Consider the following 21636-nt stretch of genomic DNA (forward strand, 5'->3'; position numbering starts at 1 on the left):
TCTTTTTTGGGGTAGTATAAGCAGTGGGAACATCAGAGCAGTACTGCTGAGGTATGGATGGATGCACTAGTGCATTTGTGCGACATTTCTATCTGCTTCATCAGCAGTTTCATCTGCAGTTCTTTACCTTGCACAAGTCCTCACAAGCACAGGAGAACTGGTGGCTTTCCCAGTGAAGTACACTCTTTCTTGAGGAATACTTTAGACCCACAGACTTGTACAAGTGCATTGTGCAGAAGGGTAATTTTGAAGGGTAGCCCAGGTCTGAAGTTCAAATGGGAAATAACCTGTGCATTGATGAAATGTAGTAATAGTGAGTTAAATTGCCCAATCCTGAACCTGAAAGATTAGAAGTATGGTAGGCCTGTAGAAGTAGCATGTATGGAGGTAGAATTTTACAGGGAAGCTATATGGAGCAACATATTTAAAAGGAGTACACGAATAGGAGTTAACAAAAGCTGATGAGGTTGGCAGATCAACATGGAAGCAGTCTTTCAGTGTGCTGAAGTTTTCTTACAGATCTTATAAAAGTTTTGAAGGCTGCACCTTGGATTTTAACACATGGCAGTTTGCTTCGGTGGAATGTGAACTCCCAGTTATGTTCAGTTGAATCGCTCTTATGTTTATTTTTGGTTTCTCTGCTGATTCTCCAGATCATTTGTGCATAATAAAGAAATAACATAGTTTCTTGTTAATTATTTCTACTCCTGTCCTGGATGTGGAAGCTGGGTGGCATGTCTGTCTGTTGTATATTCATGGACATGGGTTAGTGCTGACTTACTAAATGTCTGGTTTTTCACTTTGCCTTGGGGATTACCTGCACATTCCACCTCCCTCCCCTCCTATACTAGCCAAACACCTGATGCAACTCTGCAAACTTTAGACAGGCCACCTGAGCAGTTAAACAGGTTCATTTTGGTTTCTATACATCCTGTTACCTGCCAGCATGGAGATGGGAGGGAAGGCAGGTTGTGAATGTGTTGCGTTTTATCAAAGTAGACTTTAGACTTCCTGTTAAATGTCTACAAGTGATAAGAAGAAAGAGAGAAAAAAAGAAAAAATAGAAAAGGAGCTGCCATTTGGAAGGCAAAGTCAAGCCTAAGATTCTTCCACAGAAGGATTAGAGGTAGGGTTCAGCCTATAGAATTTTGTAATCTTTCTGGTTTCTTTTATACCCTTAACTATTGTGAGTTAAGTTTCTTTTAGTGGATACTGATCTTATCAGGTTAGTAACAGACAAGAGATTTTCAGCCTAATGGAAGCAGGACCATGGACTTGAGTAATTAATGCTTAGCAGTGGTTCAAGTGTTGCCACAGTAAGTCTGATCACTGGAGGATGAGAAATGAGTAACATCTCTGATAATTTAGAAGGTGATATTTTGTTAAGTCGGTACTTGAAGGCCAATCCATAAAATTTGCACAGAGAAAGTAGAATGTACATGTTAAAAATAGGAAGATTTTAGGTCTTGGGTATGTTCATTCGTGCTTTAGGAATGCAGTGCATTTAATCCATTTCCTTGCATGTGTTTTGGCAGCCTTTTTTATTGCAAGTGGGTAACCATAAACTGTCTCTGTAGATAGTCTTGATGTTTTCTAACACATACACGCATATATACATGCATAAAACAAGAACACATATCTGACTCTAAAGGAGACCCATAAACAGTGAGAGGATGTGTAGCGTGAGATTTGTTTCCCCCAAGATGTACGTGCATTCTATATTGGATGCTGTAAGAATGTAGTAAGAAGTGAATAGACTACAGATAGTGTACAGTGGATAAGGTGTACCTATCTGGATCACTTTTACTTTTTGCATTACTGTTTGGTGACCATTTTCATTAATTCCTCTCTCTTATGGCAGTGTTACTTTGTACATGCAATGCAGCCTTAGAGAAACTTAAACACTTTCCTTCAAGGTGGTATTTTTATTTTTAAAGTTTATTATTTTATTCAGGTAAATTAAGGCAGTTTCACCAGCACTATCCTTAAGAGCATTTCCCTTATAATGTTAATATGCACTAAGAAAAATCAGTATGTAAACTGTTATATATACAGAATATTGCTGACAGTATAGTGTGTGCATCAAAAACAACAAACAAATCAAAATAGTTTTCCTTTAATTTTCAACACAAATTGAGGATTATCAAGTGTGTGTTCCTTCTCTACCTGATGACGTTACCTAAACTTCTTTTATACTTGCAGATCTTTGCCCAGGAAAGTCTTTCCATTTACCTGTAAAAAAAAAAAAAATAAATGTTTCCTGGTTTCTTTTAAGAGATATAATTTTTTCATGGTATTGATATTTTCTGATTTTTGAATCAGAATGATATTCACTGTATTTTTGAATGCCTCTGTCAGTGTTTACTACTTCTCTTTGCAACAAATTATGATTGCCATTAAAATATCAAATATTTGTCCTCTGCCTAATTTACATTCCTGTGAAATTTATTGTTCTCTGAAATGCTGTTGATACCCAAAAATTGGGTATTCCACACAGTTGAAGTTTGTAAAAGATTTAATTCGTGCTGCTAGCTGAAGATGTTGTATTTATTTTTATATATGTAGTTTAGCCCTTGAATTTAACTGTGGTAACAGACAAATAAATGCTGTTTAAGGAAACAGGTGCTTTTGGACTCACCCTATTTGTCTCTGACTCTTTAAGAGGAAAAGATTGACAGTGGCAAAACTTAGAAAAGCAGAAACCAACAGCTGTGACTGTTTCCATTCTTATTTAGTCATCTGAGCTTAGTTGTGCGAGTGCCTTTCAGCAATCAAGAAAAGAATAGCTGCATAGGAACCGTGTGAGTTAATATGTTAGCTTTCTAAGCAGATTCTAAAGGGATGTAAACCTTCCTATTTTGTTAGTTTGTAGAGATGAGATAATTGTGTGAGTGTGTTTAATTCAAAATCTTTATCACTATGCTAGGCAATGATAAAGAAATGGACCACAGAGCTACCACGGAGAATAATTTTTTCAGGACAGTCCCTTCTCCAGGAGCTTTTCAAATAGCATGCACAGATGTACTTGTCTTTGGCTGGAGAGTCTGGGGAATGGTTTGCATGCATAACTGGTCAGCTTGTCCTCAGGGAGACGTTTCACAGCCATTCTGTTTGGCTGAAGGAGAAGTGCTATTGCAATGACTTTCCATTTGGGATTTGGTAGGAAGAGATGGGTGGTTTTGACCATTCATTTTAAAGGTGGTTAATTGAGTAATTTTTCTTCTAGATACAGGTTATATCACAGAAAACTGAGCCTTCAGAGAAGCTGTATAAACAAAAAAATTAAGTGATACTGCAGCAGACATTAAGAAAACAGAGTATAAGAACTTACGCTTCTCATGTTGAGAGCTTGATTAAAAACAATATTTTTAACCTTTCTCTTAAAAATAAAAGATTTTTTAGTTTACCTGAGATTTATTTAATGTTCACTTTCTTTTGTAGTGTTTTCACTCTTCTTAGAATTACGTTGCATGCTTGACAAAAACAGATACATTTTGTGGTAGATCAGCTGAAGCCAAAAGAAAGTGTGAAGAAGGTTATGACATGGTTAAAAGTTAGGAGTGAGAGCAAACATGTTTAAGGTGCCTGTCTCCCTTTCTGCCTGTTTGCTTTAAGAACTGGTAATAATCCCATTGCATGGCCTTAGGGGGTATTGTGTTTGTGCAGCTAAGGGTGTGTGTTTTCTTTGTTAAACACAGTTTAGAGACTATTCTTCAAATTAGGTGGGTGCTGTATTTGATTTGATCTGCTGTTTGAATCATGCCACGTTTCAACTGTAGGTTGCATTTTTGCAGTTTCTCAAACTTGCCCTTTCCTTTTTAGCCTTGTAAAGCTGAAATTAGCAAGCCATGGTCTTGATGAACGGTACAATATTTTTATCAGGTTATAGAAAAAAAAATGTTTCAGGCTTTGGCCCATGTGATTCTTGCTCAAAAGCGGCTTGTAAATCTGTTTGAAAGTGTCATTTGGGAAACCTTGCTTGGTATTGTTACCTCCTATATACGTATGTAGAAAGGTATGTATTTATGTGTATATATATATATATATATATATGCAGTCTTTGAAAATTTGTCCCATCATTCACCAATTAATGAAATCTAAGTAGTTCACAACAGCTTCTCTCTTTTAAAGATTACTCTGAATTGGGGGAACTTCCACCAAGATCCCCATTGGAACCAGTGTGTGAAGATGGCCCATTTGGGCCAGTGAAAGAAGAAAGGAAACGGACACCCCGTGAGCTTCGGGAGTTGTGGAAGAAAGCCATTATTCAGCAGATACTGCTCCTCAGAATGGAGAAGGAAAACCAGAAACTACAAGGTTGGTGAAGTTTTTGATTACACCCTACTGCAATACAAGTTCAATTTTTGGTTTGCTCTGTAGCTTTGGCAGTGTATTGGACCAAGCCTTAATGAAACATTTTAGAAACATACAGGTAAATCAGTTTAGCAGCACCTGCCTCAGATCTCATTAGTGTAGGTTACAATTTACACTTTTTTTTTCACTTCACCTTCTTTATCTTAATTGGTACTCCTAGTTTTTACCATGGCTGGGGTTTTTTAATCTGGTGTCTAGAAGCTCTGACAATCAATTCAGCACAATCACTATCATGAACTGAATTCCTTTCTACATTCACATCCATATATCATTGTCTAAGTATTGGTCATTGCAATGTTCTGTTTAGCCAGCCTTGAAGTTGAATTTAAGTTCTTAAGGAGCTGGTTGTGGACTTCCATGGGTGCCTGCCTGTGTACACACACAATGCAAGCAAGGTTTGTAAGGAGTAGTAATGACTTAGATCAATCAGAAGGGTGATGAGAAGGAGCACGAGAAACTGGAATTCATGGTTGTTCTTAACCAAAATTTTTCTGTGGCTGAATGCGTAGCTGCAACAAATCTGTTGCAGTGGCAATTTTTGCATGTAAAATGCAACTGATTAAGGATATACATTTTATTTTAGCAGCTGCATACAGAATTAGAAGTTATTGCTCTTGAGAGCTGCTCCTTTGAAGATATGAATGATGAGGACAGAAATGTTTATTTGACTTATTTAAATGTTCAGGAATGGAGTAGACACCTGGATCCTCAAGGGGTGAGGGGCCTGGCATGAAAATGGCTATTCTTCTTTGTCTTTGTGTAAACTTGAGGAAGAGTTGTCTTCCAGGAACAACAACTGAGTAGAAAAAGAGCCCAGCTATGTGAAAAGGTCACTATACCAAACATGAAATCCTTCTTTAAACTTGGGCTGAGACTTCTGGCTGGAAGAAGAAAACATCTCAGACGCTGGATATGGTCTTGCAGAACACTTACCCACCTATAGGCTATTTGCTCCCAATAGTATAGCTCTCCTGTTTCAACCCTGGTATCTGAAGAAACACCTGATACCTGAATTTCCCAAGAACCTCACAAGTGACAGGCATGTTCCCAACAAATGTACTTGCTAATCCAGTAAAACAAAATATGACAACAGACACCAAATACACAATGTACTGAAAGCAATTATTTTATACAGTCCCTTCAGTTTAGAGTAGTGCTGTCATAGGTAAACTTCTATCAAGTCAATCTGTAACTTGGAATTTTTATGGGACTTAGCATTTAGAAATAAATTTTCTCTGTATATTCATATTCCTGATTTTTTTTTTAATTATCTTGTATTCAAGTTATCGGAGTCCACAGCCTGCCATCAAGTTTTTGGGAACTGCAGGACATTAACATCCATAAAAATTTTAACAAGTTTAATCAGGTGCTCCAATTTTGCCTGCCCAAAAGAAACAGTTGCAAAAATGTCACAATTCACTAAAATGAGCATGTCTGAAGCTGGACAGTGAATGAATGAGACAGGTGTTGGCATGACTGAAGATCCAGGCTGTGCCGTATGCACCATGGAGTAAGGAAGTTGTCCTAGGTAGCTGCTGCATGAAGAGCTCAGATGGTGAGACAGTACTTGAAAAATCAGTTGACTATGCTCCAGTGAGCACAGCTTTGTAATGTAATGCCACACGTTCTGATGCTTTTGTCTCTGGGAAGTAAAAATAAATATTTTACATGCAGTAATAATTCCCAGAGTACTACTATTTAATACCGAACAAAAGGACAGAACATGGAAAGATTTCTCTGAGTTCATTTTCATATAAGCTGAAACTTAAATACCATTTTTAATTTCTCTTCATACAATGCCACATGTGTGTTGTTTGTTTGGGGTTTTTTTTAATATTCTAATATATATGTTGTATTTAACCCGAAGAAAATGTGAGGAAGTTGAAGAGTTTAGATACACAGAATCACTTTCAGTGTGGACATACAGTTACAATAAAACCATCAGTGCTTGTGTTTACATAAGTCTATGGTTAAACACTGAGTATAACCTATAGGGAAAACTCAAAACCAGCAAGAAACCAGGAATAGAAAAAGACCTAAGGAGTAAAATTAAGCTACACCTGCCTGTATCAGGATGGATAAAGCATGTGTCAGTACACATGCAGCCAAAGTCATGTTTTAAAATGAAATATACTACTTTGAAGTGAAAACTCAAAAACTAGATTAGAAAATGTTAAAATGAAATACTATGATGTCCAGATCTTGCAAACACTTAGGTAACATCGTAACTCACATGAATAACCTCACTGAATGAAATCATTCACATGTGAAAGCAACTACAGAATAAGAAGGTAAGGTGGACACTTCTCAAATGTAAACCATCCTTTTCTTTTTCCATTTTTAATATCTCGAATCTTGTTTTAGCCAGTGAGAGTACAGGGTCAGCTAACTGTTTGCAGTTCTCAGAATTTCATAATCTAGAAAACCTTAATTGCAGATACAGATCTCAGAACAAGATGAGCTTAGTGTGTTGGCTATTTTAGTGTCATTATGGGCCATGTAAACTTCAGGTGAATTAACTGTTAAGTAAATTTATATGAACAAGTTGAACATACAAACAATGAAGACTAAACTAACAAAAGATAACATCCTTTTTACATAGATCGTCTTAAAACTGTAACGTATAGGGATGTGATTTTGTGAGTTCATACTGTGAAATCATCAAAAGTAGCAGTAAGCTTATGATATATGGCAGAATGTCCTTAAAATGACAGTATCTTGTTAACATTACAATAATGCATCATCACAACAATGATCATGGCAACTTAATTAAAAATCATGGTGACTTCATGATACACTTTCATAAACATGGTTCCAACATGTTATTTGTAATTTGCTTGATGGGTGTTGCTGAGAAGTATTTTTAAATTTTTGTTTAAAACTATAGAAAAATTTCAGTCCTTTATGTCTTCTGAATCTTCCTTTATGTCTTCTGAATCTATGCTCTGCTCATTTTTGCAAGTAGAGAGCTGTTGACCATATCCTGGGACTCTTGTCTTGGAACTACGTGCATACTATAAATTGTAATCTGAGAAAATTACCAATACTACAGTGGATCTGTGCTCCAGGAACATTGATGATCTAAAATGTGTTATTTAAGGCTTGAGTTATGCATTGACCCTTGTTCTGATTTCTTCAGTGACTTTTGGAGAGCCTCATGTACACACAGTGTTTATAGTCCTGTTTGTGTTCACGGTTCTGAAATTTTCTATACTTTCTTTTTTATGTAGTCACTTGAACTTTCTTTTTTATTTAGTATAAAAACAGACATGTGAATGATCACATTTAAAGTAATTTGTCATTACTATTATGGAGCTGTATGCATAAGAAATAGATGACTATGCTGGTTTTGTATTTTTATTTGGTGTAGGTCTTCTGCACTAATTTTTTTAAGAGGTGGGAAACTGAAAAATCCTCTTAGGAAAATTGTGAGTTTATTTCATTAGTCATCATCTCTCATGTTTCTTCAGATTTAAGAGCTGACGAGCTGTAAGGAACTTAATTTAACAGGCCGAACACCGTTAATATTGCATATAATATATTTTAAAAAAACAACAAAAAACAAACCCAACAACAAACAAGCAAAACCCAAAACACCCCACAGTCACAAAAATTTAGACATGTAATGTTTCAGAATTAATAGGGTTTAATTTTATGTGGATTGCATGATGAAGTTTTAAATTAAATTAATCCATTTTACAAATAGTAAACCATATTAACTGGTACATTAATCATGTCACTTCCTAGCTTCAGAAAACAATTTGCAGAACAGACGTCTGAAACTTGACTATGAAGAAATCACACCATGCTTAAAAGATGTTACTTTGATTTGGGAAAAAATGTTGAGTACACCTGGAAGGTCAAAAATTAAATTTGATGTGGAAAAAATACACTCTGCTGTTGGGCAAGGTAAGCACAGTTTGTTATTTTGAGTTGTTGAAATGAATGCAAATTGTATTAGAAAAGGAATAGGGTGACCTCTTAACCACTCCTTATAACCACATTCTCCCTAGAGCTGTTCCTCAGGTTGCTGACTAAACAAGTAACAATGTTCTTTATCTTCATGGTCATGCGTATGTAAGTAACAGTCCCTTTCAAGAGCAGCTGCAATTGTATTACTAGATTTATAGTACCTGGTATTAACTTTGAATAACATTTGTCCTTATAGGAGAGTTGTACAGTACCTCAATGTATTACAATTGTTGCAATCTGATTTTATAAATTTAAAGTTATAATTAAAGAAAAAAAGCCTGGTCAACGCCAAAGAAATTACTGTGTAAGTAACTGAAGAAACTGTTTGCACTATTATCTGGAAATTCTCTCTGTAGAGCTGTCTTTTTTTTCCAAGTTCAACGATGCATTGTAACTGCAAACACCACTAACAGTCTTCCTCACCACAAGGCTGAGCAATCAGCCCCTCTCTCCCCTGCATTAAAAGTAATAAAACCTAAGGATGTTTTTTAAATGTTCTAAGAAATTGGGTTGTGACTCAAATGTTATCTGTGCCGTGGTTGGACCCAGAGGCCTTATGCCGAGTGCTATATATAGCCAATGGTGAAGATAGCTACTCCAAGGAGCTTTTTATAGTTCTATACAAAGCATTCCAACATGTAAAGGAAGTGTCAAGAATTCACCACCAGCAGAAGTTTCAAATTTTGCACCTGCCTGTGTGCAGTTACCCAAGCAAGTTAAACTAAGCTATCCATTTAAGATGACTAGGTAAGTATAGATTACTAACAGTATCAAATGCCCCAAGCACAAATCTCTGTAGAGTAAGGAAAGCTCACTGTCACAGGTTTCCTTCCATTCCTGTAGGTAAAGGGCTCTGTCCAGTCAGTATCTGAGCAGGACAAAAACTTGGTTTCTCTTGATAGTCCACTGATGCTGGCCTGTGTTAAAGTTCAAAATAAAATTTAAAAAAATTGGAGTGATGCAATGTAAGTAAATAAATAAATAAATAGACAAACGTTTGCTTAGTGGATTGCTCATAAGAAGCACATACAAATAGCCAGTAGATGGGGAAATTATCCCTAGCTCTTGATGCTGCTATGCTCTGCTCTCTAGAGCTCAGTCCTGTCAGAGTTCCTACAGTGATGTCAATTTTCATACATACACAGAAATGAAAAATGAATTTGAGTTAAGCAAGTTCTAGCTTAGACTAAAACCATTAAAAATAACTTGAGTAATCAAAGAGGTGAAAAATGCAGGTTTCAATTAGCGTGGGGCTTAAATTAGAATAACAAATATGTAGTGTTGACCTATAATGTACACTGTAGTAGATGGTTAAATATGGTGCATCTTTCATTTAGGAAGTGGTAAACTAAACACTATTTCACACATGATGCAGCATACAGAGATAAACTTAATATCAGACTGCTTCCTTCAAGGGAATTTTAATTAACTTGTGATTTTGCAGCTGTAAATGTGCACTGTTAAGCCAGTTCTACCCTTTGTGACACATTCAACCTCAGTGAAGCTAATGGGATTGTAGACGTGTATCTGAAGAGGAGAACCTGGCTCATTTTGTGTCTGAAACTGCACTTTCTCTCACTGTTTCATGTTGGAGGCTTTTTGGTAATTGGGTTTACGTTCCCTAAGTTAATTTGCAGAAACACTCACTAAATACACTTGTGATGCAGATTCAAATATTATAAATTTCTACTAGCATTTCATTTTCGAGCAATTGAATCTGGATTATGACAGGGTAGTAAAATTAAGTATTGCAAAGATAAATTGATATTTGTTTGTGCTTATATGAGAGAAGGCAGTGAAATGATTCTAATACGCGTTTTTATCTTTCCATAGAAGTTGTATGCTTGAGTCAGTTTTGATTTCTTCTGTTGTGGTTGCCATCCATGTTACATATATACCAAAAGAAAAAAGTGGTCCAAAAAACTTTAAGCTGTAATTTACTTCAGAATCTTAATACCTGATTCCAGTTCATCATGGATTAGACAGAATACTTTCCCAAAGAATGGTGTATTGAGTTCTTCTGTAGATGATTTAATAGTGCCAGTCTTGTGCTAAAATTAAGTATGTGCGTAACAATAACCTTTCTGTTACTTTCAGAGCTTTGCATACAGATACAAATGAAGGCTACCATTACCTATGTGAAATAGTTGTGTCATCCCTTTTTATAGAGACAGAAATTCAAGCTTTAAAACTTTTTGACATGTACCAGTCATCAGCAAACCAATAGAAAAACTAGAAATACAATGCTTGCTTTCTGATTATCTGCCATCTGTAGATCACATCTCATTCACACATGTTTATACTTCTGGTATGTGTGCATCCTACCTTCCTAGAACTTACTCCTGACAACAGTGTCAGTGCTTTATTAGTGAAAAATGTTCATTAGCACTATTGCAGTGCTTTATTGTGTACTTTACATGGAAAAGTGGGAGATAAGCAGATAACTTTTCAGAGACAAGTATTGCAATATTTGCTGCCTCTTCTAGTACTTCTCGGTCTGGATGTAAGCAGTAACCTTAGACTTAGGCAGCTCACTCTGTACCTTAAATATCTCCTTTTAAGATGCCGATATCTTTTCTTGGTTGAGGTAATATAAGTAATGTAGTTTGATCTGCTTCTGTGGTCTGCTGAAGACAGCAGATATGGATCTAGCAGATAGGGATCTGTTTGCATATCTAGCAGATATGGACCTTCAGTTCCTCAATCCTGTTCACTCAACTGTAGCTGAACCCTCAGTATGAGTACAAATTACTGTTCTAATGACTTTCTTCTCTCAGGAGTGCCACGTCACCACCGTGGGGAGATCTGGAAGTTTCTAGCAGAGCAATACCATCTTAAACATCAGTTTCCAAGTAAACAACAACCAAAGGACACACCTTATAAAGAACTCCTAAAACAGTTAACTTCCCAGCAACATGCAATACTGATTGACCTAGGTAAGTACAGTAGTGGTCTGAAATGAAATTAAGGGGTTTATGATCTCTGGAAGAGAATTAAATAAAAGAAGGTAACACAAAGAAAGCCCCTCACCGTTTAATAATAGATTGTTGGTAAAAACTGCTTTTAATCTGTTATAAATGAGAACTATTACTTGACATCATTAGGAAAATGCAAAATCTGCATTTCAAGCACAGAGGTCCTTTGCAACGTGGTAATAAGAGGTTGCCAGATGTACCTGTAATACATCTGTATTTTAGATATTGACAGTGAACTTCACAGGCCCGTGAAATACAAATTGTCAAAAAAGGAAATCCATATTTAAGCTCAGGCTGTTGAATCATGTGCTTTTCATTCCTGATGTCCAGTGTTAGCTGTCTGTGTTAAACACTTTCCCTTGAAATAATGTGGAAGTTTTGCTTTTTGCTTTTTTTTTTTTTTTAATGGATAGTTGCTAGCAGTTGGTATTTTTACTTCTATTAAAACAATTATGCAATAAGCTCTTTTTAATAATTGAAGAAAAGATTTTGTGGCAGGTTATTCACGCTGCCTAATTTTAAACAGTAGCCAGCTCCTGATTTAGGGAAAGTGTATTAGTTTGTGGAGGCACATGAGGTTACAAACCAAGGCTTTTAAATTTGAAGTGACTGGTAGGTGGGCTTCGGGCAGGCTTTTGGTCTTCTTGAGCAGAGCTTTCCATTTTCCCTCATGTTTATTGTTAGAGTTCAAGAAGTATTTTCTAGTATTAGAAGGAAACATGAGAAAGGAAATCTAAATGGAATTAAATTATTGGTTTAGGGTAGGAGCAGAAAAGATTGCTTCAGGTAATTGTAAAAGAGCAGTCTTCATATACCTCAAAAAATGATGCCATTCTTAACCCTTTTACTCTTCCTGGTTCTCTTTCTTTATTACTTTTAGTTCCCTTGTATGAGATTGTCTTTCACTGATTGACTCTTGCCACTGGACAATAACGAAATGCAGGAACATTTAATAACACCAAAAGTCAGTATGCTCTGTAAGGTGTGGATCAGTTATAACAATAACATTGTTATTGTCTGTGGTTGCTGCTGCTCCCAGATGGTTTTGTTAAGGTCTGTATGACTACCAGCGGCTTCTCCATCTCAGAAACTCCCCCAAGTCAGCCATTTCTTTTGTAGACCTCACAGAGGTACTTTCTGGCATCCTCTCCATCTTGCCTCATGAAGTCTGTTCCTTTTTCTCACCAGTCCTGTCCCCAAGCAGCACATGTCTGCTCCTCAGATGGGTTATTCTGTGGAATCTGTTGTGATCATTAAAGCATTTCTAACATGACTGTAATTATTCAAATATATGGATTGTTGAGTCAGATGTTCACATGTCTAACCTTTACCCTTGCAAAAGTATTTGTGTTTGAATGTGAGCCATCTGATGCAGGTTAATAACACCTCACTGTATATGGCTGAATTGGGAGTTTTTACAGATAATCTATAGATTACCTTCATGAATATACAGTTGTGGATATTTTTAAGATATTGTTTTCCCCTCCCTTGGATATTTTACTTCAGTTTATTGTCTGAGACACCAGAAGCTGATGTTTTTCCAAGAGGATCACAGCTCTTGTGTGTGGGATAATCGCACACTGAACTTGTTAGCGAAAAAAACATTTTGGCTTACAAACTCAGTGTTCATTATGCTCTTTACTAATAAAGGAAAAACTTTTAATAATGTCTTCCAGAGCGTAACAGAACTTACAACGGGCTTGTGTTGTGGCGTTTGTGGTTTGGGTCTGAGGAGTTGTGTGGGGCAATTTAAGAAGTCCATAATCACTGTTTGATTAAATGGATTTGCTATGAAAAACTCCATTGGGGAAGTTACACACACTGCAAGTAATCAAATGTCATGTGATAGAATGATAAAAATTTATGGGAAACTCTGTACTTGGTTTGATCTGAATGATTGATACCTCTTGTATTATTTTCACTTACATCTTTTCTGTAAAGAAGTAGTACAGAATTGTCCCATCATACTTCTGCTCTTTATAACAACTCAAATAGTATCTGAGTACTTGTCATTGCAAATGAAAGGCTATACCCCATTTCGTCCACATGGAACAATTGCCTGATGAGGGATCACCTATACCCAAAGCTGTGCAGGGGCACCTACTTCTTAAAACTCAATGTGCAGATTATCTTCAGCAAATACTGAACTGTCAGATTTGTTAAGTTTAGATGGTGACCTAAGCTTTACATGGTCAATGAGAATATTTTCTCCTTTTTTGCATCACTTGGTGAAGTGAGTCAGAGTATCAAGGCAGTGCATAGAAAACAAGAATCAGGTGGTACAGGCATGGTTCTGCATTAACTGCCATAAACTGAGATAGGGAGGGTGGTGGTGATGTCACCCTCACTTTCCACTACTTGACAGGCTTGTCAGGTTTTGACTTGACAATAGAAAAGTAACACTCCAAGGAGATTTGATGCCAGCTGGGAGTAGGCAGCTGCAGTGTAGTTAAACTGTTTGCCTCCAGATTTTGTCACACCAGTTCTAGGAATTCCCCTGGATCTCACAGCACCAGAAGCAGTCTTGTTTTTGAAAGAGACATTTACAGGCAACCAGAGATCATTCACTAGCAAGTACCTATTGGCAAACCTGGTGTTGATGCCCCTGGCAATGAATGTTGGGATTCTGTCACACAGAAGTGCCTCAGTAAGGGGTGAATAGTTTTGTGCTGTGTTACTGAATTCAACACCTTCAGCAGAGGGAAGAGGGGTGGGACGACTCCTGGACAGTAGGGAGCACAGTCAGTGTGAGTTTGGTTGCCTCACACTACAGACTGGGGCTTGGTGGCTCAGCAAACTGTTCATAGTTTGTACCTGGTTCGGCACATGAATAATTTCTCATTTTAGCCATGTGTTTTGCTGGTAGAATTAAATGCATGTGTTGGCAAATGGATAACTTAATGGTCATTTTCATGCAAAGTGCTGTTTTTGTCAGGGAGCTATTAGTTGGCCCAATAGCTGAGGAAAGGATTGGGCCCTATTGTTTCCATAAGATGAAACTACGAAGCTGAAGGGTTCCTAGTTTCCTAGTGTTTCACACTGAAATACAATAGTGGTGCACACTAACAAACAGCGTAACTGGATAGACAACTAGAAAGAATTTGCATGTTCTGACTTGTGTTGCTTCAGGCTATCAGAACTGTTTTCTCTTGAAACTTTAAGAATCCTTCTGAAAGCATGCACTTCTTTCTTGAGAGAAAAACCTATGTTCTTGAAACATGTAGTTATAATATTTTAAAAAGCTTTCCCAAGTTAAGATAAAGAGGTCTTGCTAACACAGTATGAACCAAAGCCGTAACAGTATTGTTCATGCTGTGTTGAATCAATGGATGTAAATGATAGCTGTAAATAGTACTTCCTGAGAATAAGGACAGTAGTGTGCATCTGTCACTGGGGATTTTAGGACCTAAACACCAAAGTCATGTTCAGTAAATGATTTCTTCTCTCAGTAAGGTAGGGTAAACTGGCTTCCAGATGCTATCAGTGTAGGAAACCACTGTACTCATCACTGTTTGCAGAACATAGTAGAAAATTATATTTCATTTTGTTACATTTCAAAAATAAAGCAGTAGGTACTTATTGAGTAAAAGCTGAAGTTCTTAGTTAAATCATCCCCAGGGCACTCAGAAATAAGTGTGAGTTTAGCAGTTCTATTTCTCCTCCATTTACTGTTTTTTAGAACTTGTTTGCGTTTTTTATTCTTGCTCAGCTTGTAACTTTTCTTCATGACTTACATGAGAGGAGTCTTACTGCATGAGTGAGGCAGTACAGGTCTGCCTTTAGACCCGTAATTTGTTATTTGGAATAATTTTCATTCAGTCAGAGGATTTCTTTGGAAAGGAACACAAACTTCTCAGTTGCAAGCTAGAAGTACTTTTGTAACTCTGTGACAGCCTGACCAGGGGAGACCTGCTCAGGAACTGAATGCCAGTGTCCCATGTGACAGGCTAGAGCAACTACCATATGACAGAAGGACTCTGCCCCGGGTTTTGTCTTTTTGATTATCTGGCAGCACAGCAGCATTCCAAGAGCTAAAGGGTGGGGTGGTATTTAACAAGTGGGCAACTGAAAAACAAGATCCACTTAATACTACAACAGAAGTAGTATTCAAATTTCTGTTGCGGTATTTCACAGGGGAGATCTGATAGGGGGAGGGTTTTTTTCCTACAAATCGAAATATTTCCTTTTGGAAAAGTGTTTGAGAAGGATCTGTCTCTGTTCACAGAATCACAGGGTGGTTGAAGTTGGAAGGGAGCTCTTGAGATCATCTGGTCCAGCCCCCTTTCTAAAAGCAGAGTCATCAAAGCAGGTTGCCCAGAAACATGTTTGCTCAGGTTTTGAATATGTCCATACTCCACGACCTCTCTGGGCAGCCTGTGCCAGTGTCTGGCCAGTCTTAAAATAAAGAGGATTTTTTTTTTCTTATGTTAGGTGAAATTTTCTGTATTTCAATTTGTGCCCATTGCCTCTTACCCTGTCAGTGAGCACTACTGAGAAGAGCCTGTCTCCTCCTTCTTCATTCCCTCCCACTGGGTATTTCTGCATATTGATAAAATCCCCCTGAGCCTTTTCTTCTCCAGGCTGAACACTCCCAGGTCTCTGATCTTTCTTCACAGGAGAGATGTTCCAGTCCCTTCACCATCTTAGTGTTCTTTTGCTGGACTCTCTCCAGTATGTCCATATCTCGTTTATTCTGGGGAGCCCAGAACTGAACACAGCACTCTAGGTGTGGCCTCACCAGTGCTGAGTAGAGGGGAAGGATCAGCACTCTTGGCCTGCTGCAACAGTTTATCTAATGCAGCCCAGGATACCATTAGCCACCTTTGCCACAAGGGTACATTTCTGGCTCATGTTCAACTTGGTGACCAGCAGGACCCTCAGGTCCTTTTCTGCAAACCTGCTTTCCAACTCAGCAGCCCCCACCATATACTGGTGCCCAGGGTTGTTCCTCCCCAGGTGCAGGATTTTTGCCCTTCCCTTTGTTGAACTTCATGAAGTTCTGTTGGCCCATTTCTTCAACCTGTCGAGGTCCCTCTGAATGTAACCCTCTGGTGTATCTGCCACTCCTCCCAGTTTTGTATCATCTGCAAACTTGCTGAGGGTGTTCTCTGCTTAAGGGCAGCAGACAAGGGTTGGTTAGAAGCTGACTGAGCTACCCCTACTACAGCCTCAACCTTACCTGCTAGCAGCAGTACCCTCAGGTTCCCAGGAGTCCCCTGGTGATCCCAGACAAAGTGTCCAGATGCTCAAAGAAGCAAAGCCCAGAAACTGCTGCACAAAGTGCTGTGTCTATTGGTTGCCTCTGTTAGCTGCACTCTCATATAATATGTATATAGCATATATCATAGCACATAAACATCTACACAATTCTTGATATTGTAAGAGCTGCAGTAAAAAAGACAAATTGAGTTTTTACTCACTGCATAAATATTGTGGGTCAAACTCATTGTGTAAGTTACCTAGTTGGATTGGTTTGGTTTAAGGACATGGGGGTCCCAGCTCTGTATGAAAGTTTACCGATAAGCAGGTCTGGGGTGGAAGTCATCATGTTGTTCTAGAACTGAAAGACTGCAAATGGCTCAGCTATGCTCCTATAGCTCTACAACTAGTACCATTTACCTTAGGCTGGGATTTAAAGAGATGTGGGGAATAGATCCAAAGCCCATTGCTATGAAGAGAAGGTTTGGCTCTTACAACTGACTCCCACTCTCCAAGCACTTGTCACTTGTGCAGGTGCTCATGGGATGCCTCCTGGAGCTACACAGCTGAGCGACAGGGCAGAACAACTAACCCCATGTAAAGGGGGATTTTTCTGCCAGGTTAGTGAACTGGATTAGCTCATGGAAGAGCCTAAGCTTTATGATGCAGGAAAGGAGGAAGGAGCCATAAGACTGTGAGGGACCAAGGAAAGGAGAGGGTGACAAAAGGTAAATTTCCTGGGAAAAAAGACGAGAAAGGGAAGGGGCCCCAACTCAGAGAGCTCAGATTTCTAAGTCTGTGCCTGGATCCTAATGGCAGTCTAAAAGCTAACACTTTTTAATCAAGAAAAGAGAACTGGGTGACTTGTTGAGCCACTGAATCGAGTCCCCCATTATTACAGGCAACCAGCCCTTATAGGCCTTTTAACAAACTGATCAAGGGCCATTGTTAAGAACCAGTTACTCACCTGTTACAAACAGCCTGTCCCCATCCCCCTGACAATTTCTAAACTAATTTTTCAACTACTGTAACAAAACAGTAGTAGAGCATAAGAGTCAATCGATTTGTATTAACTTTCTTATGATCTTCCTGTGTGTTGACTTGGAATCTATTTTTCCAAAGAATCTGCCTTTTTGGAAGACTGTTTAATTTGATTACATGGCAAGTTTGGGGGTGTTTTGTTTATTTTTTAATTTAAGTTGCTAACTTCAACTGTTTTGACAGGGCGCACATTTCCAACACATCCATACTTCTCAGCACAGTTGGGAGCTGGGCAGCTGTCACTCTACAATATTTTGAAGGCCTATTCACTTCTGGACCAGGAAGTAGGATATTGCCAGGGACTTAGTTTTGTAGCAGGAGTTTTACTACTTCATATGAGTGAAGAAGATGCTTTTAAAATGCTAAAGTTTCTTATGTTTGACATGGGCCTGAGAAAACAATATCGTCCTGACATGACAATTTTACAGGTATGGTTTCAATTTTTCTAATGAAAGGATGATAATTTTAAATCATAATAATGCAATGTAGATAACTATCAAAATCTGGAGTTGAATTTAAATTCAGTTCTCTGAAATGGGGTAGAATAATCTGGGAAAAGACTACATCATCTTAAATGCACTAGTTTCAGATAAAAAGACTTCCGGGGAAATTATGAAAACCATATATAGGAAGAATTCTGTTTGTGTTGAATGAGGTTCAAATGATCCTGCACATGAGCCTGTCCTAGGCTCACAGGTGACCCATCCTGGGTATTTTAGGTGGCTTCTGAGTAGTTCTTTTCTTCACACAAATCTGTCCAAACCTCAACTGACAAATATCTTTCATTGTTTCTAATAAGAGTGTGAAGCATCGACTTCACTACTGTGCTAAAACATGTTTATCTTTAGTCTCTTTGTTCTTATTCTGTGCAGATCCAGATGTATCAACTGTCTCGACTTCTTCATGACTACCATCGAGATCTCTATAACCACCTAGAGGAACATGAGATTGGCCCCAGCCTCTATGCTGCTCCCTGGTTTCTCACCATGTTTGCCTCCCAGTTTCCTCTTGGATTTGTAGCTAGAGTGTTTGGTAATTCTTCATAGAACTTCTATCTGTTCTTTCTGAAGTCTTATATTTGGAATCCTGTTATTAGGAACAGCATTATTATCTAGCCTTTTTCACACACTCAGGAGAAATATTTTACTTACTACTGATGAACAGAAGAACAACAGAGGTCATCTTCTGGAGCATGTAGTATTTACAGTAAAATGAAAAGAAAGAGGAGGAAAGCATGTGACAGTCCCAAACTGTCCTGTCTTTTCATCCTCATTGTTGCCTTCTTCCACCCTGTAACCACTAAGATGTAAAATTTGATGCCATGAAGGCATAGTGCTATGACAACGGCACTTAAACACTGACAATTAGTTTTCAAGCTGAAAAGAAATGTAACAAAGGCATCATATGAGAAATATATCTATTTACTCCATTATTCATTGTCTCCAACAGTTTCAATGAAAAATTATGTTGAGGGTTATGTTTTTAAAACACACACATAGATGGCCCTTGCAGTTTAATCATGGTTTTACAGAAACACAGGGCTTTTGAACTAGTGTTTCTTATTCTTATAATTTTACCCTAACTGATAATCTCACTTTCCAAAAATGTTTGGAAGCATATGGGGTTTAGGCTCTAAAGTCACTTCTGTTACCTATTTTTAGAATCTACGAAGTAAAGTTCTCTTTCTTTAATTAAATTCCAATTAAGAATTTACCTTGATGCTATCTTATGGATGTGTATTTCATAGATTAATTATTTGATATTTGTGAATATGCTTTATTTCCTTTTCAGTTATTTGTTTTTCGATTTCTTTATGTGATACTGGATCATCCACAATGAACAAGGTGGATTAGAGCTTTCCCACTGATTACTCTCATCTAATGAGAAGCTATTTTCACTTTCCTTAGCCTCACTTAAGAGATATAATGAAGCAATTATTTATTAGGGTATTAATATTGATGCTTTCTTGACTTAAGAAATTGTAGTCTCATCTGCCACAATAACAAATAATGAATATAGATTCTGAAAAGAACCAAAAAGAATCCTGTCCTGTTTCTGTTTAAGGACACACCAAAAGTAGCACTAGAAGAAATCATAGTGAAAAGGATGGTGTACAGCTAAGTAGAACTACATGTCCTGTGACTAGCATCTTAACTCCAGGGAAAACATCATATTTTTTTTCCTGGAACAGTTCAAAGTAGACTAATGTACATCAGCAAGTATCTAGCTGACGGTAACAATCTGTAGGAATTAAATGAAGTGCTGTATGTGAGTGTCATATACTGAGTTTATAATCAGTTCATCTTTCAGTTATTCTTAATTATTCATGGTATTGTACAGGATAAGAAAAGTCTTTGAATTGGGCAATTGGCTGCAGCAAGGGTATAAAAGTGCCTCATGTATAAAGCATGCAGTATATTTGGATTTCTGCTTTAATACACAGATTAGTATTTTATCTGTCATTTGAGGATTGTAGGGCTTTAGAAAGCAAAGAATTTTACATTAGCATAGAAGGCATAGATACATGATCTTCACATGACTGATTTTTAGGTCAAGAACAGAAAGACATGCATGACTGAAACTGTCACCTCTTAAAAATCTCTGATGTTTTTTAGAGAGAAAGTCCACCATGACCAACAGTTTCAGTTTTTAATGGTTTGAAGTATTTTAGTAATTTCCTTAAAATGGTGTTTACTGGAACTGTGTAAGTTGAGAACGTTGGACATTCTTTTACATTAGAAAGTAAAATCTCGTCTTCACCCATGCTAAAGACTCTGTCACACAACTATAAACCTAAAAAAGGCTAGAGCTATCACTTTGCTAGTAGCTGCCATTAGCAGCATGGCAAGTTATGATCCAGTCAGTTCTGATCCTTGTGTTCACACACTTTTGCAGAACATATGTACATTTTCATTGCTCACTTATTAGAACTATCGGGATGAAAGAATGTTACCTTTTAATGTTGAAGTAACTCATCTATAGATTACTAAGATTGTAAGATTGCACTGCTTTTTTCTAACATGTCATTTCTGAAGCCTCACTGCTATTTAATAATACAGTTGTTCCAGACCATTTAGATCTCCATAGAGTGTATTTTTTTCAAGTAACTTACAAACAGTATGTAAAAGAAGTGGGCTAGCATGAGGTTAACCCAAAGGCTGTTTTATAAGTCAAATAACAAAACTCCTTTTAACTTTTTAATTATCTGTCCAAACTTTCAACACTTCTACTGAGCAGGATCTAATGAAAGTACAGTGTTAACAAAGATGTCTACTTTAATACCCCTATTTATTTATTAATGGAGGAAACGTGGTAGAATAGTGTTTGTTTCAAGACTGTAGATAAAAGTCGGGGTTTTTAAATACTGTAGGCTGCCAGTCATGCTGACATTAGTCTGGGTACCTTCACTGTACTGTCGTTGGCTGGCAGCCACTTAACAGGAAGTGTGGGGAGTGGATAACAAACAGGTCTTTGTTAAGTACTTGCTGCTTTAAATGAGAGAGGGATTTCAGCCATATATTACCAGCTCAGCTCCTACAGACATTCATTAACAACTTATAGATCACCTTGAATTAATCTATGTATTTTTATGGGGCAGGTGCTGAATCATAAATAAGTGTTTTTTTCACTCTGTGTCTCCTAGCTGTTCTTCAGCATTCTCTGTCCTAATATAGAGCTTCTCCTATATTTTCCCATAGTTCTCAGTTTCAATAGAGAATTGAGGCAGATACCTGCTCTGTTACCACCTTTCAATCATTCCTGCCTTTGGACACATTGAATCAGAGTTGAAAAACTTTATACTGATTTTAGGACAAATGGCAGCAAAGTGTAAGATTTATGATTAGTTCTTACTTGTGCTTTTCTTTCTCAGAGAGAGAGAAGTGAGATGAGCTATGGCTTCAACGTTACAGGCAAAATAGCACAAGGGGGAATTTCATTCTGATACAAATTTAGAAAGAGAGGTTGCCTTTAACTGAGAAAGGTAGTTAGCCAGTGTTTTCATATTTTTCTTCTCTGCTGTATCAGTGATACCTATGGTTTTGCTAATAGTTGTTTCCCTCACTGTGTGAGTTTC

General features: G+C 37.5%; 1 protein-coding gene across 8 annotated transcripts in view; it reads left to right on the forward strand.

The window, feature by feature from the left end:
- Positions 1-21636, forward strand: part of TBC1D1 (TBC1 domain family member 1) — a 111045-nt gene that overhangs the window by 80991 nt on the left and 8418 nt on the right. For all 8 annotated transcript variants that reach the window (XM_026846994.1, XM_026846998.1, XM_026846995.1 and 5 more), the window contains 5 exons: positions 4132-4317; positions 8122-8283; positions 11124-11282; positions 17745-17989; positions 18434-18593. In XM_026846994.1, the coding sequence (XP_026702795.1) occupies positions 4132-4317; positions 8122-8283; positions 11124-11282; positions 17745-17989; positions 18434-18593 (912 nt within the window). The remainder of the gene's footprint in view (positions 1-4131; positions 4318-8121; positions 8284-11123; positions 11283-17744; positions 17990-18433; positions 18594-21636) is intronic.

Source organism: Athene cunicularia (genome assembly GCF_003259725.1).
Source record: "Athene cunicularia isolate RWA chromosome 4 unlocalized genomic scaffold, athCun1 chr4_part1, whole genome shotgun sequence".
Lineage (NCBI taxonomy): Eukaryota > Metazoa > Chordata > Aves > Strigiformes > Strigidae > Athene > Athene cunicularia.